Genomic DNA, 16,317 nt, shown 5'->3' on the forward strand with positions numbered 1-16,317 from the left:
CCTCTTCACTTTCTGCCATAAGGGTGGTGTCGTCTGCATATGTGAGGTTATTGATATTTCTCCCGGCAATCTTGATTCCAGCTTGTGCTTCTTCCAGCCCAGCGTTTCTCATGATGTACTCTGCATATAAGTTAAATAAGCAGGGTGACCATATACAGGCTTGACGTACTTTTCCTATTTGGAAGCAGTCTGTTGCTCCATGTCCAGTTCTAACTGTTGCTTCCTGACCTGCATATAGGTTTCTCAAGAGGCAGGTCAGGTGGTCTGGTATTCCTATCTCTTTCAATGCATAGAGGAACTTAAAAAGTGTGGTGTTAGCACACAGTAAGAATATCTGAAGCAGCTTACAATACTGCTTTTGTGGAGAAGTCACCAGGTTTTTGGTTGGCTGAAGAATGGTGATGTACTGCCATCTAGCTGGACTGTGGTTGACTGATGATGTCTTGTAAAATGAGGTTTCCTGGGACTTCCCTGGCGGTCCAGTGGTTAAGACCCTGTGCTTCCAATGCAGGATGCAAGGGCTCAGTCCTCGGTCAGGGAAATAAGATCTCCCACGCTGTGTGGTGTGGCCAAAAAAAAATGAAGTTTCCTAAAGAATTATCAGCGTGTTACAGGTCTGGGCAGAGCTCTAATGTTTGTTGTCTTAGCATAAATTGAAAGTGTATTAGCTGCTCAGTCGTGTCTGACTCTTTGCAGGTCCATGGACTGTAGCCCACCAGATCCTCTGTCCATGGGACTTCCAAGACAAGAATATTGGAGTGGGCTGCCATGCCCTCCTCCAGGGGAGCTTCCCGATCCAGGCATCACACCCAGCTCTCCCACATTGCAGGCAGATTCTTTACTGTCTGAGCCACCAGGGAAGCCCCATTAATTGAAAGCAGAGTGAAATATGAAGATGCAGTAAAATTTCTGAAACAAAAGTGGAACCAAGATTTTAAAAACAAGCACCTTTTGTATATGGGGAAGCATTGTTCTAAAATCCAGCTGCACTTCATAGATACTAGCAGTCTTAGACCCTACTGTTGTAGTCAGTAAGGCTGGACTCCTCTATGCCTTAATTTCCTTGGAACTGGAACTTTAGACTGCACGAAATTTATTGTATGTGTTAGCCAGCATGTAGGTTTGGTGAATGATAAGTTTAATGAAGCTTTCATACGAGCATTGATAAGCATTTTTATCAGGCCTCAAGCTTAGCAGAACTGCAGCCTCTGTGTTTGGATTACGATCAACCTGTTTGGAAACTTAGCAAAACAATTTTGCTGTTCAGCATTTAAAGCATGCTTGTCATTTTGATCAATTGACATTTCCCAAAACCATTCAGTACTGGGTTATAAATCTTCAAATCTATTCCCATTCCAGAATCTTATTAATACATGAGAATTTTAGAGAGACTAGGTGCTGAAATACCCAGCACAATACTTGTATGTTTTTAATATCACGTAGAGTTAAAATCCCAGGAACTGTCCTCTGTGGTTTATCCCATCAGTCATTTCAGACATTGATAGGAGGGCCTGTATGGCTACTTGCCTGCTGTTTTATGTCTGTATCTGCCATATTTAAAACAGTATACGTAAGATTTGTATGACCACAGTTTTATTGGCCTTTGATCAAGTTTTCTGTTGATTTTTTAATTTGTTGTTGATGTCCAGTTGCTAAGTCCTGTCTGACTCAGCGACCCCATGCCAGGAGCATGCCAGGCTCCCCTGTCCTTTACTAAATCCAGGAGTGTGCTCAAATTCATGTCCTTTGAGTCTTCTGTCTGCCCCGTTCTCCTTTTGCCTTCAATCTTTCCCATCATCAGGGTTTTAATGTCTTTCTATAAATTTCATTTCATGTTGTTATGAAAAGCTCCATTTTAAAAATCACAAATCTCTGGTTGTAAAGTTCATGTAAAGTCCACATTGTACAGAAATACATATTTTAATGTCTCCAGACAAAAATGTCTTAAAATTAATTTAATGTTTGCACTTCGGGGTGCAACTTAAAAGAGAAGGCCTGGAAACAGACTAGGAGTTAAGTCTTAACTAGGAGTTAAGTATTTTTGGCAAAACACTGTTTTTGTCTCATGTAGGACATGTGGAATATGCCCATTAGTTTAGCCAGTATTTTTTTAAAGGTAGACATGATCTGTTGTTTTACCTAAAATAATTCTAAATCAAAATTTCTGAAAATCCTTTAATTTTTTCTAGTATTTATTGGAAATTGTTTGCCTACAATTGTTATTAGAGAGTGTAAATTTTTTTGCTTCTTTCTGTCTTTCTTACAAAAGGAGAAATTTGTTTCTGCTGACAAATTGAGCAGACGTCTAACATGTTATATTCCTATTGAGGTGTTTAACTTAATATTTGTACACTTGATATTTTGTCTGATTATGTAATTGGTAAAATGGTGCTATATATGGATGTTAGTTCAATCGTGTATATACTCTCTGGGTTGTATGATTATCAGTTCAGTTTAGTCGCTCAGTCGTGTCCGACTCTTTGCGACCCCATGAATTGCAGCACACCAGGCCTCCCTGTCCATCACCAAATCCTGGAGTTCACTCAGACTCACGTCCATCGAGTCCGTGATGCCATCCAGCCATCTCATCCATCCTCTGTCGTCCCCTTCTCCTCCTGCCCTCAATCCCTCCCAGCATCAGAGTCTTTTCCAATGAGTCAACTCTTCGCATGAGGTGGCCAAAGTACTGGAGTTTCAGCTTTAGCATCATTCCTTCCAAAGAAATCCCAGGGCCTATCTCCTTCAGAATGGACTGGTTGGATCTCCTTGTAGTCCAAGGGACTCTCAAGAGTCTTCTCCAACACCACAGTTCAAAAGCATCAATTCTTCAGCTCTCAGCCTTCTTCACAGTCCAACTCTCACATCCATACATGACCACTGGGAAAACCATAGCCTTGACTGGATGGACCTTTGTTGGCAAAGTAATGTCTCTGCTTTTCAACATGCTATCTAGGTTTGTCGTAACTTTTCTTCCAAGGAGTAAGCATCTTTTAATTTCATGGCTGCAGTCACCATCTGCAGTGATTTTGGAGCCCCCCAAAATAAAGTCTGACACTGTTTCCACTGTTTCCCCATCTATTTGCCATGAAGTGATGGGACCAGATGCCATGATCTTCGTTTTCTGAATTTTGAGCTTTAAGCCAACTTTTTCACTCTCCTTTTTCACTTTCATCAAGAGGCTTTTTAGCTCCTCTTCACTTTCTGCCGTAAGGGTGGTGTCATCTGCATATCTGAACTTATTGATATTTCTCCCGGCAATCTTGATTCCAGCTTGTGCTTCTTCCAGCCCAGCATTTCTCATGATGTACTCTGCATATAAGTTAAATAAGCAGGGTGACAATATACAGCCTTGACGTAGTCCTTTTCCTATTTGGAACCAGTCTGTTGTTCCATGTCCAGGTCTAACTGTTGCTTCCTGACCTGCATATAGGTTTCTCAAGAGGCAGGTCAGGTGGTCTGGTATTCCCATCTCTTTCAGAATTTTCCACAGTTTATTGTGATCCACACAGTCAAAGGCTTTGGCATAGTCAATAAAGCAGAAATAGATGTTTTTCTGGAACTCTCTTGCTTTTTCGATGTTGGCAATTTGATCTCTGGTTCCTCTGCCTTTTCTAAAACCAGCTTGAACGTCTGGAAGTATAGTTCTTTGGAAAAATAATTTGTTGCAATACAAATTATGAAACTTGCTGCTCGTCTCTAAACATTGAAATAAATATATTGAAATGCAAAAGTAAAGGAAAGGGTAACTAGTAAACACGTGGAAATGGAATGTATAACTTCTAAAATAAAAGATGGAAAATGTTGAATTTTAAAACTCAATCCAAAGAAGGTAGGGAAAGAGGGAAAAGATAAAAGCAGGACAAAATAGGATACAGGATTAAAATGGTAGCAGTAATTGCAAATATATCAGTAAAGTAATCATGACATATAAATGGACTAAATTTTCTCCTTAGAAGTCAGGGATTATTTAATTGGATAAACCCAGCTATGAAATGTTTATGAGAGACACCTTAAAATTACAGGTGTGAAATAATAAAAGAGGGTGACAAAAGGTTTACCAGGCAAATACTAACCAAACAAAAAAGCTGAGGTCATTCCATTAATAAGAAAAAAAGAATGTTAGCTTAGAAAACTTTATTAAAGATAAAGAAGGTCACCATAGAAGGATTAAAAACTGATAATACCAGGAAGAGATAACAGTGCTAGAGAGCTAAACTTTTAATTACCTCACTTTACAATATATAAAACAAAATTTGGCTCCCATCACAGTGGGTGACCGGAAGCAACCACAGTCATTGTAACATCCTGATAAAGTAAACTTATTGCTTGGGATAAAACTTCCAAATAAGACATCCCAGAAGTATCATGTCTCAGAAAGGGGCTCTGGTCATGGAGAAGGCTGTGATGTGGACAGTGCATGTGGAGAGCTGGAGTAGAAATGGTCACTTGTTCGTTTCTGCCATGCTGGGTCTTCATTGCCATGCAGGCTTTTCTCTAGTTGCAGCGAGCGGGGGCGGCCCATAGCTGCGGCCTGGACTTTTCGTTGCGGTGGCGTCTCATTTGCAGAGCACAAGCTCCGAGGCACATGGCTTTCAGTAGTTGTGAGTCGTGGGCTCCCTAGTTTCAGCTTCCGGGCTCTAGAGAACAATCTCGATGGTTGTGGCACACCGGCTTAGCTGCTCCATGGCATGTGAGGTCTTCCTGGTGCAGGGATCCAACCCACTTCTCCTGCATTGGCAGGAGGATTCTTTACCACTGAGCCACCACACAAGCCCAAAAAGTGCTTCCTGAAATACAAGATAGCAAACTCTCCAAATTAAAATTGTATACGATAATTCAAATGCTTGTGCATAAACTGAATAGCACAAATAAGCATTTTATTGTTTTATTGACTTTATTAACAAGTTTGGTCTATTTGGGGAAGGGGAAATGTCTTCTTGATTAATTCCCTATATTCAGGTGTATATACATTAAATCTAAATATTTATCATTAATATTATCAATTTATCATACTTAAATATTATTTATGCATTTACATTAAATCTAGGTACTTATCATTCTTCAAAATAGTGAAACCATGCTGCAAGGATGATTCATGGCCTGTTGAACCTGGAAGGACTGCAGATGTAATGTAGTTCATCTCTCTTGTAACAGAGTCAGGCCTAAAACTCATATCTACTCTCAGTCTGGCTCTGTTGTTGTGTTTTATCAAAACTGTATAAAATTGATATCAATATGTTATTAACCATGATTACATATAAACTATACATTCAATATAAGTGAAGTTTTTACCATGAAGTCTACCTATCTCAAAGTTTGCATTTGATGTTTAGCAACATATTAATGAAAATGTTTTACTAGCAAAATAGTCTTAGTAAGAGGAAAGAATGACTTGGATGGTCCTGGACCCTATTAAAAGAAAGAGAAAAAGCACAGAATTTTAAGAACGCCTCCTTTTCCTTTAGACAGGTTTCTCTTTGCCAGGTAGAAATTTAAAACCAATACACTGATCAGTTTTTTAAAAACATCCCTGGCAACAGCCAAACACTGAACCCCCATCAGTGAGACCTGCACCTACAAGGATTTAGAGAGAAGATCTCTTAGACTGGATCTTTGGATACTGTAATATTTTTCTTTGCTCTCCTCCTTTTCTCTTCCTCTTCCCAAACTCATGACCTCTTTTCCTCTTCCTCACCCCTAATCTATCCTCCCCCTCCACACACACACCGTTAATAAGTTTAAATCAGCCCTTAAGGGATGCTTGAGGAGGGGAAGGGAGAGAATTTTTGGTCATTGAGGAAAATTGTTTATTGGTTAATTGCATTTTTGTAGTGTCAGGGCTTTTGAAAGACTACCCACTATCAGATGCAGCTTTTCTTCACATTCTTTTGGCTGTCTCAGAGCCACTGTACTTAACTGCATCTTACTGCACAAACTCTGGAATCTGTGGGTAAAAGCCTTTTGAAATGATCTGAGAGTTTGGGTCCATACAAACACTTTAGAGTCAAGTATTTCTAGATGGATTTGAATCCTTTCAAACTGCTAATTGGGCAAGTTATTACCTTCTCTGACTTCCACTTAGCCCCCCCGATGTTAAGATGGAAACAGAGTTATCTTAAAGTGAAAGTGAAGTCGCTCAGTCGTATCCCGACTCTTTGAGACCCCGTAGACGGTAGCCTACCAGGCTCCGCCGTTCATGGGATTTTCCAGGCAAGAATACTGGAGTGGGCTGCCGTTTCTTTCTCCAGGGGATCTTCCCAAACCAGGGATCGAACCCAGGTCTCCTGCACTGCAGACAGACGCTTTACCGTCTGAGCCACCATCTTGCCAAATAGTAAATATGAGAGTTTGTGAAAAGTGCCTAAGAATGTGCTTGACACATGTTCTGCTACTCGTAAGCGGTAGTCACTGTTAGGAAGAGTTTAACTATCACCTTTTAGGTTAACTCTCCGGGTTTGATTGCTCTGAGAGGTGAAAAAGAGATTCCATGAAAAACAAGGCTGGGCTGGACAAATGTGGTCTGCTACTCATTTGAAAGTTGTACCACATGGAAAATTTTACTCTTCTGTTTTTTTGGTAATCTTGAAACACATACTTTCTATCTATTGTTGTTTTAAAGGTCAACTTGAATTGATTCAGTCCCATATGGTGTAAGCTCATTCCCTTTGTTAACCTGCACATTAATATTATGCTTGTTAATATTTGAAAGAGCATTTATTCCAGTAATTTTTCATTCAATGTAATAAAATGTAAATTCTTCAAGGAGAAGTAACTTTAGTAACTAGAGAATTTAATAGAAGATTTATTTTAATTCTCCTGGTTATTTTATATTAATTTCCTTGTAAATATATCCAGATGTGTATGCAGTACATAGACTCTGAACAAATTCTGGCTACTATTTGATAAATTGTGTTCTGAAATTTTCTACCTTGGGACCTAATTCTATGTTGAAAACATCAACCCTCGGCTCATAGTAGAAATATGTTAGATCAATGAGGATACTAAGAGTAAAACCTGGTTTAGAGTAACAGATACTTTAAGAACTACTGTGAAGGCTGCTTCTTTTTACTTTCAAAGGCCAATTTAACTTGTTTTCTTGTCCTGGAATAAATAAGCCCAGAAAATCAGGTGAGCCTCATGTCTCAATCTTAAAGGAAATCAACCCTGAATATTCATTGGAAGGACTGATGCTGAAGCTGAAACTCCAATACTTTAGCAACCTGATGCCAAGAGTTGACTCGCTGGAAAAGACCCTCATGCTGGGAAAGATTGAGGGCAGGAGGAGACGCAGGAGACAGAGGATGAGATGGTTGCATGGCATCTCTGACTCAATGGACATAAGTTTGAGCAAACTCCAGGAGACAGTGAAGAACAGGGAAGCCTGGTGTGCTGCAGTCCCTGGGGTCCAAAGAGTCAGACATGACTTAGCAACTAAACAACAGCATGTCTTACTTGGACCTTCTGTTTGTTCTGATTTCTCCCTTTTTCACTTGTGTTTTCAGGCTCAGCTATGTGAGTCATGCAGAAGATCTGGCCTCCAAGCTCCTCCAGTGTTCCCCAAAGAACAGACTATCAGCTCAGGCTGCCTTGAGCCATGAGTATTTTAGTGACCTACCCCCACGGCTATGGGAGCTGACTGATAGTGAGTATGACAAGTTTGAAACATCTAATTGAAGCCGGGGCATGATTTTAGCATCCATGTGTAACATACATGTAGAGGGGTTCACATTTGTGCTTCTGTAATATTATGTGTTTATATTAATATATGCATTACACGTATATGTGTGTATGTGTGTATATGTATACAAAGAGAGAGGGAATGGGGGAAGGGAGGTAGTGTGCATATATATTTAGTAGAATCCTGCCATTCAATTGTGAGCTTACCAGACACAAGAAGAAAATGGATTCCTTATTTTGCTATCTCTGCTCTGCAGTCAGCAGCTGCATGTCTTTGTATTTGATTATGTGTGTGTCCAAAAAAATGATCTGAGCAGTCATAAAGGAGAAGGAAAATATGATTTACATATTTAGTACTTTATGCATACAGTACTTTTTAACTGGCTGCAGAACATGGAGTAGAAATGATTCATTTCTGTTTGATTCTCAGAGACCTATCTTGGTTGTAACAATAACCTTAAAAAGGGCTGCTATGTAGTGAGCTGATGAACAGAGTTGGCAATTGGCTGATGCACTGAATTGACATGTAAGAACTGAAGACATGTAATTCATTTTAACTACAAATGCTCTTGGTATTCATACAGAGTTCTTCTCTGGGTCTTTTAAAACAAAACACATTCCTGGGTGGGTTTTTGTTTTGTTTTTACAAGTGTTCATATTTACACAGCCTTTTCCAATTACATTTTAAATATTTGGGGGAAGATTTATGACTGGGAGGATCTCATCTTTCTTCCAAAGTGTGAAACAAAATTCTTGTGAAATTTTGCAAAATGCTGTTGTAGTAAGAACACTTTTGTTCAGTGGTGATACATTCTTTCCAAATGCCAGTGAGAGATATTTCTTCTCATACTCTTTTCTTATTGCCTTAAAAATTTATATACTGCATATATGGATGGATATTTATAATATCGTTATTAACCCTTGAATATACATCACTTACCATGGACATGGGCTTCCCAGGTTGCACTGGTGGTAAAGAACCTGCCTGCCAGTGCAGAAGATGGAAGAGATATAGGTTCTATGATTCCTAAATTGGGAAGATCCCCTGGAGGCGGGCATGGCAACCCACTCCAGTATTCTTGCCTGCAGAATCCCATGAGCAGAGGAGCCTGGTGGGCTATGGTCCATAGAGTCACAAAGAGTCAGACATGCCTGAAGCAACTTAGCGCACACACACGCACCATACATAAAAGTTATGTCTTTATTCTCTTAGACTTTAGACTTCCCCCAGTGATAGCACTGGAATCTCCTTGACAACAGTAACCTTTTATTTGGCAACCAAATCCCAAGTAACAACTCGAGGGTGTTCCTACCCTAAATCTTTTCTGATATCTCACATGGAATTCTAATTACTTTTTTTTTTTTTTTAACTCTAAAGTGACTCTAGCTGTGTTTACCCACTACTACCCTGTACTGGAAATCTTCTTCAGTAGTTTATATATTCCAAGTCCATATTATCTGATACTCCATACTTATTTTCCAGTAGTCTACCCATTGATCATTACTACTGCTATCCCCATAAAAAAAAATCAAAGATGAAATCCCTGTAGAAAAATAATCAATTGGTGACACATCTTCCCATACCGAAAAAAAAAACTAATGAGTTTATGGCTCATCGAATTCGAACACATGGTTTGTTTTCCCCTTTAGTGTAACTTGTAACTTGATAGCACTCCTCCTTGGTGACATCTCAATCCCATCTGACTTGATGATTGAGTTTAAGCCAGGATTTTGATGGTCTATGAATTCTGAATTCTGTAGTAGTACTTTTTTGTTAATATGGACTTATTACCCACTTGCCACTTAGTTTATCAGCCAGTGGTTAAATCCAGTTTCTATCAGTAAGTAAATGCCTCCACATTATCACTCGGCAGCAGGCTGCCAACGGAGACAGCCTTGTCCCTGTCATTAACAAGCACAATGTATGCAGAACACCAGAGGGGAATTAAAACCACAAAAAATACCTCAGGGTGGTATTTTTAATATGAGAATTTAATTTGTAATTTCACAGATTAAGAATTTTGGCTGCATTAATCCCTTTATCAGCTCACAGCAGGCTATTTGCAGAAGCATAACCATAAGGCGATATTCATTGGCAGAAACACGCCTTTGCATAACGTTAAACATCAGGGGCAGTGAAACCTTTTGAAGGGGGGAGAATAAAGATGAAAAATCATTATATTTTTCAAGCAAGATTCTGCTAAATGCCTCCGGTAACAATTTTGAGTTACAGAAATGCTATTTCTGTGTCTAGTAGATAATCATTATGAAGCATAAATCCAGTCGCAAGAAAGGACAATCCCAGTCTTAAATACCACAGTCATTTCCATCTGGAACAACGTGGTCGTCCTTGTAAACATGTTTACAAAACAAAGAATTTCTAGGCTCTGGAGACTTTGGGAACTAGTTTCTTTTTAGGTGAAATGACTGGTTTTGGTGACTGTTATCTAGGTTAATATTCTGCAGACTGTATTTAGAAGTTCTTGAAATTCTTAAAATTAACTTTTATGTTAATGTGGAGTCTTATAAAAGTTCACCACCTGGCAAATGGCAGCAGCAGCAGCAGTGCCGGTATCCTCATATCTTCATATCCTCATACCCTCCTTTTCAAGGAGATTTGGAAAGAGGGCCATCTGAAAAGAAGTATTGCAGAACCAATAAATGGATTGTCTTAGCAACCAAGTCATGGTTTAGACTGATCAGTTTTAGGAACCTCACTTTAATACATAATCTGCTCAGGCTGCAATAACAACATAACATAGACTGGGGCTTAAACAATAAACATTTATTTCTCACATTTATGAAGGCTAGAAGTTCAAAATCAAGGTGTTTGCAAAATCAAGGTCCCCAGTGAGACAGCCACCTTCCTTATCACATGGCAGAGAGAGAAAAACCAGGACATCTCTCTCTCTTCCTTTTCTTATAAGCCACTAATCTCATGCTAAGGGCCACACTCTCATGACTGCATCTAACCCTAATTTCTATCCAAAGACCTCATCTCTAAAAGCTTATCATATTGGAACTCCAGGATTTGAATTTTGGAGGGATACAATTAAGTCCACAACATCACATTCTTAAAGATAGGTCATGCCTTTTTTTTTTTTTTTAAGAAAAGAATGTCCACAAAGAGAAAGCAAACCCAGGTAAAGAGAAGAAGATTGTAACAAAAGCAAATTCAAAGTGGTCTCCAGCCTTCTTGGCCTACTTTTAATGTAGCAGACCTTTCGAGATGAGTATCAAATGTTATTAGAACCTTGGTTACACAGAGCCCTGCAGTCATTCCATGAATTCTTATAAAAATGAAGTTATATGCTGATGCCAGACTAGTATTTGCTTTGGAAGAATGTATAACAATATAATATCTTTATTGTGCTAGTCCTTAAAACCTCACCAGTTTACATAATACCAAAATTTAGAAGTAATATATTAGTGTGCCACTGAAGAAGGAATTATAAATTCATCAAGCAAGAATTATGGTACAGTTACCTGGGGATCTGACGGTTAAAGCTGGCTAATTCTAGTGGCACCCTGTCATTCTCCCTCTATCCCAAAACCCCAACAGCCTTGCCCCACTTCTTCACAAAGATTTAATTGCAGGGAAGTAAATCGAGGGCTGATTTAGAAGAAATTCATTACTTTCCCCAAATACACCACAGGGCATTCTCCTGTGTATACTATCAAGTTACATAAATTATTGAAGCTGAACTACCCTTGTCAAAGTAAATGAACAAAATACACTTCATAGCGCAGAGTCCTTGATTTTATTACATTCATTTGCTAATTCACAAAGCTCAGATCTACAGTAAAAGAAGGCCAACAAATTGGTGCAGTGTGAGGAGCACTGAACTGGGAATCAGACCGCCTGGACTCCAGCTTTATAGCTTTAGCTCCACTATTAACTAGCCAGGCAACTTTGGACAAGCGCCTTAGTCTCTGTGGGTTTCCGGCTTCTCATTTAGAGACACAGTGATCCCTGAGGACCTTTCCAGCTCTTCTGTTGGTAGGGTTTCTGACCTGTTCCTACATATGTCCTATATATTATCCTAAAACAACATCAGGCCATGAATGGATCTCCATGCCATCTTTTTAAAAATAAAACTCACCCTGTTCAAATATATCCGCTGCTCCAGTTCCTAGACTTCCATTTTCTCTTAAATCCTTTTGCTCCAAACTTTCGCACCCAAGATGCCACAGCTGTCGGTTTCAGGCTCTATCCATGGATCTTTGGCCCTCATCTTGACCGATCAGCGTAATTCACAATTGACCACCATCTCTTCCTGGTAATATTTCCTTCACTTGGTTTCCAGGACAGGACGTTTTCCTTTCACTCCACTAAACATTTCTTTTCATACTCCTTTGCAGATTTCTCATCTGCCAGACCTCTCACTCTTAGAATGCCCTGGGGCTTAATCCTCAGATCTTCCTATCTGCATACACTCCCAAGAGCCCAGATGATCTCATTTAATCTCATGATTTAGATATCATCTGTGTATACTGACAGCTTCCAAATTTCAATCTCCAGGCCCATCTTCCTTGATTCCAGACTTGCATATAGAGCTCCTACTTAACATCTCCATTTGGATGTCTAGTAGGCATCTCCAGCTTCATATTACCAAAACTGAACTCCTTTTCTTTTCCCCCAGACTTGCTCATTTTGTAGTCTTCACTTTGTTCATAAATGGCAATGTCATTCTTCCAGTTGTTGGAAGTTACCCTTGATTCTTCTTTTGTTACACCCAAACCAAGTTCTTCCGTAGACCCCATTAGCATACCTTCAAAGTAGATCAGTAGATCATCCTAACCTCTCCCCTGCCATCACCCACCCCATGCCACCTACCATTGTCTTTCACCTGCGTTTTTATAGTAGTGAAGTCGTTCAGTCGTGTCTGACTCTTTGAGACCCCATGGACTAGCCTACCAAGCTCCTCTGTCCATGGGATTTTCCAGGCAATAGTACTGGAATGGATTGCCATTTCCTTGCCTGCTTCTCCTTAGAAAGGCTTTGATGTTTGCTTTTTCTTCAGTTCATCCTTGATCTTCCTCTAGATTTTTCTGTGGCTTGCCCTCTCACCTTTTTTGGGTCTCTGCTCAAAGGTACCTTTCCTGGGAAGCTTTCACTGACCTGCTTCCACTCCAGCACTTCCTGTTTCTTGTCCCTGCTTTATTTTTCTTCATAACACTTGGAACTATTTGTCTGAGTATTTATCATCAGTTCAGTTCAGATCAGTGGCTCAGTCGTGTCCGACTCCTTGTGACCCCCATGGATTGTAGCACGCCAGCCCTCCCTATCCATTGACAACTCCCGAACTTTACTCAAACTCATGTCCATTGAGTCAATGATGCCATCCAACCATTTCAGCCTCTGTCATCCCCTTCTCCTCCTGCCTTCAATCTTTACCAGCATCAGGGTCTTTTCAATGAGTCAGCTTTTCACATCAGGTTACCAAAGTATTGGAGTTTCAGCTTCAAATGAGTCCTTCCAGTGAACACCCAGGACTGATCTCCTTTATGATGGACTGGTTGGATCTCCTGCAGTCCAAGGAACTCTCAAGAGTCTTCTCCAACACCACAGTTCAAAAACATCAATTCTTCGGCACTCAGCTTTCTTTATAGTCCAACTCTCACATCCATACGTGACTACTGGAAAAACCATAGCTTTGACTAGATGCACCTTTGTTGGCAAAGTAGTATCTCTGCTTTTTAATATGCTGTCTAGGTTGGTCATAACTTTTTTCCCCAGGAGCAAGTGTCTTTTAATTTCATGGCTGCAGTCACCATCTGCAGTGATTTTGGAGCCCAGGAAAATAAAGTCTGCCACTGTTTCCACTGTTTTCCCATCTATTTTCCATGAAGTAATGGGCCCAGATATCATGATCTTAGTTTTCTGAATGTTGAGTTTTAGGCCAACTTTTTCACTCTCCTCTTTCACCTTCATCAAGAGGTTCTTTAATTCTTCTTCACTTTCTGCCATAAGGGTAGTATCATCTGCATGAAGTTATTGATATTTCTTCCTGGAATCAATCTTGATTCTAGCTTGTGCTTCATCCAGCCCAGCATTTCTCATGATGCATATAAGTTAAATAAGGAGGGTGACAATATACAGCCTTGACATACTCCTTTCCCGATTTGGAACCAGTCTGTTGCTTCCTAAGTGTTGCTTCCTAACCTGCATACAGATTTCTCAAGAGGCAGGTCAGGTGGTCTGGTATTCCCATTTCTTTTAGAATTTTCCAGAGTTTGTTGTTGGTCCATACAATCAAAGACTTTGGCATAGTCAATAAGGCAGAACTGGATATTTTTCTGGAACTCTCTTTCTTTTTCAATGATTTAGCGAATGTTGGCAATTTGATCTCTGGTTCCTCTGCCTTTTCTAAATCCAACTTGAACATCTGGAAGTTCATGGTTCACATACTGTTGAAGCCTGGCTTGGAGAATTTTGAGCATTACTTTACTAGTGTACTAGTGAGATGAGTGCAATTGTGTGGTAGTTTGAGCATTCTTTGGCATTGCCTTTCTTTGAAATTGGAATGAAAACTGACCTTTTCCAGTCCTGTGGCCACTGCTGAGTTTTCCAAATTTGCTGGCATATTGAGTGCAGCACTTTCATAGCATCATCTTTTAGGATTTGAAATAGCTCAACTGGAATTCCATCACCTCCACTAGCTTTGTTCATAGTGATGCTTCCTAAGGCCCATTTATCATCTTTTCCCCCTAAATGAAGTCTACAAACAGCAGAGCTGCTTTTCCTTCTGATTTATACACTACAGGATTCTGAAAGCCTAAAACAGTATGGGGCTCAATAGATACTTCTCCAAACAATGAATGGAAGAACAGCACAAAGAAAGGGCAACATATTTCATTTCCAAATTCAAGCTAATTGTTCTAGATCAGAGAAATATGAGAGATCAACTGAGCTGTGCTTTGGAGGGGAAGTCAGACTGTCCTGTCATATATGTGTGTAAATCTGTGTGTATGTGTGTGGCTGTGACGACTTGATAGTTTCAAAGACCAATGTATACATTTTGTTTCATGTACTAGATGTCCAGCATTGCATTTCTACTTCACTTTTTGAAAGAGAAGATTATAAATATATAAATGGAAACTTTTTATTCTGTCCACAGTGTCTTCTATTTTTACCGTCCAAAATGTAAGATTGCAACCGGAAGCCGGAGAAAGCATGAGGACCTTTGGGAAAAACAATAGTTATGGCAAAAGTCTACCAAATAGCAAGCACTGATGTGCACAGCATTCTCAAGAGAGCACAGGTAGGATGATCAACTCTACTTGGAAAATAATTGTGAAAAGACACCAAGTCAGTCTTTCAAATGAAATATTTCAGATTTATTTTTTTCTATCTAGTGACTCTTTTATGTTCGTTATGGCCTTCATTACAAGTTGAAGTCATTTCCATATTTTTAGACAACCTTCTGGATTCTGACCAAAATGGTATGTTATGTATATAGGCATAGGCAAACCATTTTAGTCATAAGCAAATCATTTCCCTACTCACACATTCTTCACTGAGGTTAGAAATGGTTAATCTTGGAGGATATCTAAGTCACAGCCTTACTGTGTATGGCCCATGCAATTTTTTTCCCCCTTGGTTGCTCTCATTCTAAAATTGGGTAATTTTACACAATGTCTAGATTTCTGGCTTTTCTTGAAAAAATCAGCAGCTCTAGCAATATTGCACTCACGTTCCTGCCAGAAGTTTGTGTGTATAGCTGAACTGTTTACCTCCTTTGAAAAGGACATGGGCTCCCTAGGTTTGCTTAGTGGCCATTTGGGTCACTTCACCCGCTTCTGATTCCTGCGTGGCCCCTGGTATAATCCTTATCATGGCAAACCTTTTCTTTTCCCGCTTTCTGACTTTGACCTTTGCTATTCTGCAGATGGAAAGTAGAACCTAAACGAGACAATCTCTAGGCATCAGACTGTCCCAGTGGTTATCACATAGGAATTATAGAAACAAGCATAGGCAACCTCTGAAAAGGCTGTGTCTTTATTGCCAGTTGGGAATGTCTGGGTTATTCGGAGGTTTATGCTGATATATACCTTTTTGTTTAATGCAACATAATTCTGAAATGTATACAGAATCAGCTTTTTTGTGGGGAAGGCTTTTTATTTGCTGGCCCATATGTTACTTGCTCATGTCACTGTTCAGTCACTAAATGTTCCAGTGAATCCAAAGATACAGACAGTATTGCAGGAGCTGCTCTTTCTTCCTCTCACTCTTAATTTGAAATATATTAACAGGCTGAACTATCAGAACATTAATTGTCCACATTGTCTACTGCGTGACTAGACTATACCAGTGAACTCAGTTTTTGAGGACTCTCAATGAATGTGGGGGTCAGTTTTGGCCTCTCAGGAGTTTGGTGGTGATTTATGAATGATTGGAGAGTAGATTCCCAGATTGATGAAAGATGGTGTATAAATGCCAGTCAGAAAGTATTACTAGTAGACTTGCCAATTCATTCATAAGAGTAATATTCTTCCTTCTTCTGGTTATTTCTCTATATTGGATAAAAAGCTACCAAGAAGCATAGCTTTATTTGCCCAGCAGCATTTACAGTCTCTCTTCAATTGGTCAGACAAAGCGTGGGGCTGCGTTTTTGACCAGTTATCCGCTGGTTCTGA

The 16,317-nt window shown here is 39.6% G+C and overlaps 1 protein-coding gene across 3 annotated transcripts in view; it reads left to right on the forward strand.

Annotated features, from left to right (window-relative positions):
• The window catches only part of CDK14 (cyclin dependent kinase 14), a 557,423-nt gene extending 541,505 nt beyond the window's left edge, over positions 1-15,918 (forward strand). For all 3 annotated transcript variants that reach the window (XM_040260248.1, XM_040260249.1, XM_040260250.1), the window contains 2 exons: positions 7,503-7,642; positions 14,799-15,918. In XM_040260248.1, the coding sequence (XP_040116182.1) occupies positions 7,503-7,642; positions 14,799-14,914 (256 nt within the window). In that variant the 3' untranslated portion in view covers positions 14,915-15,918. The remainder of the gene's footprint in view (positions 1-7,502; positions 7,643-14,798) is intronic.
• Positions 15,919-16,317: the final 399 nt, after the last annotated feature.

The sequence above is a fragment of the Oryx dammah genome, unplaced genomic scaffold, assembly GCF_014754425.2.
Source record: "Oryx dammah isolate SB20612 unplaced genomic scaffold, SCBI_Odam_1.1 HiC_scaffold_18, whole genome shotgun sequence".
NCBI lineage: Eukaryota > Metazoa > Chordata > Mammalia > Artiodactyla > Bovidae > Oryx > Oryx dammah.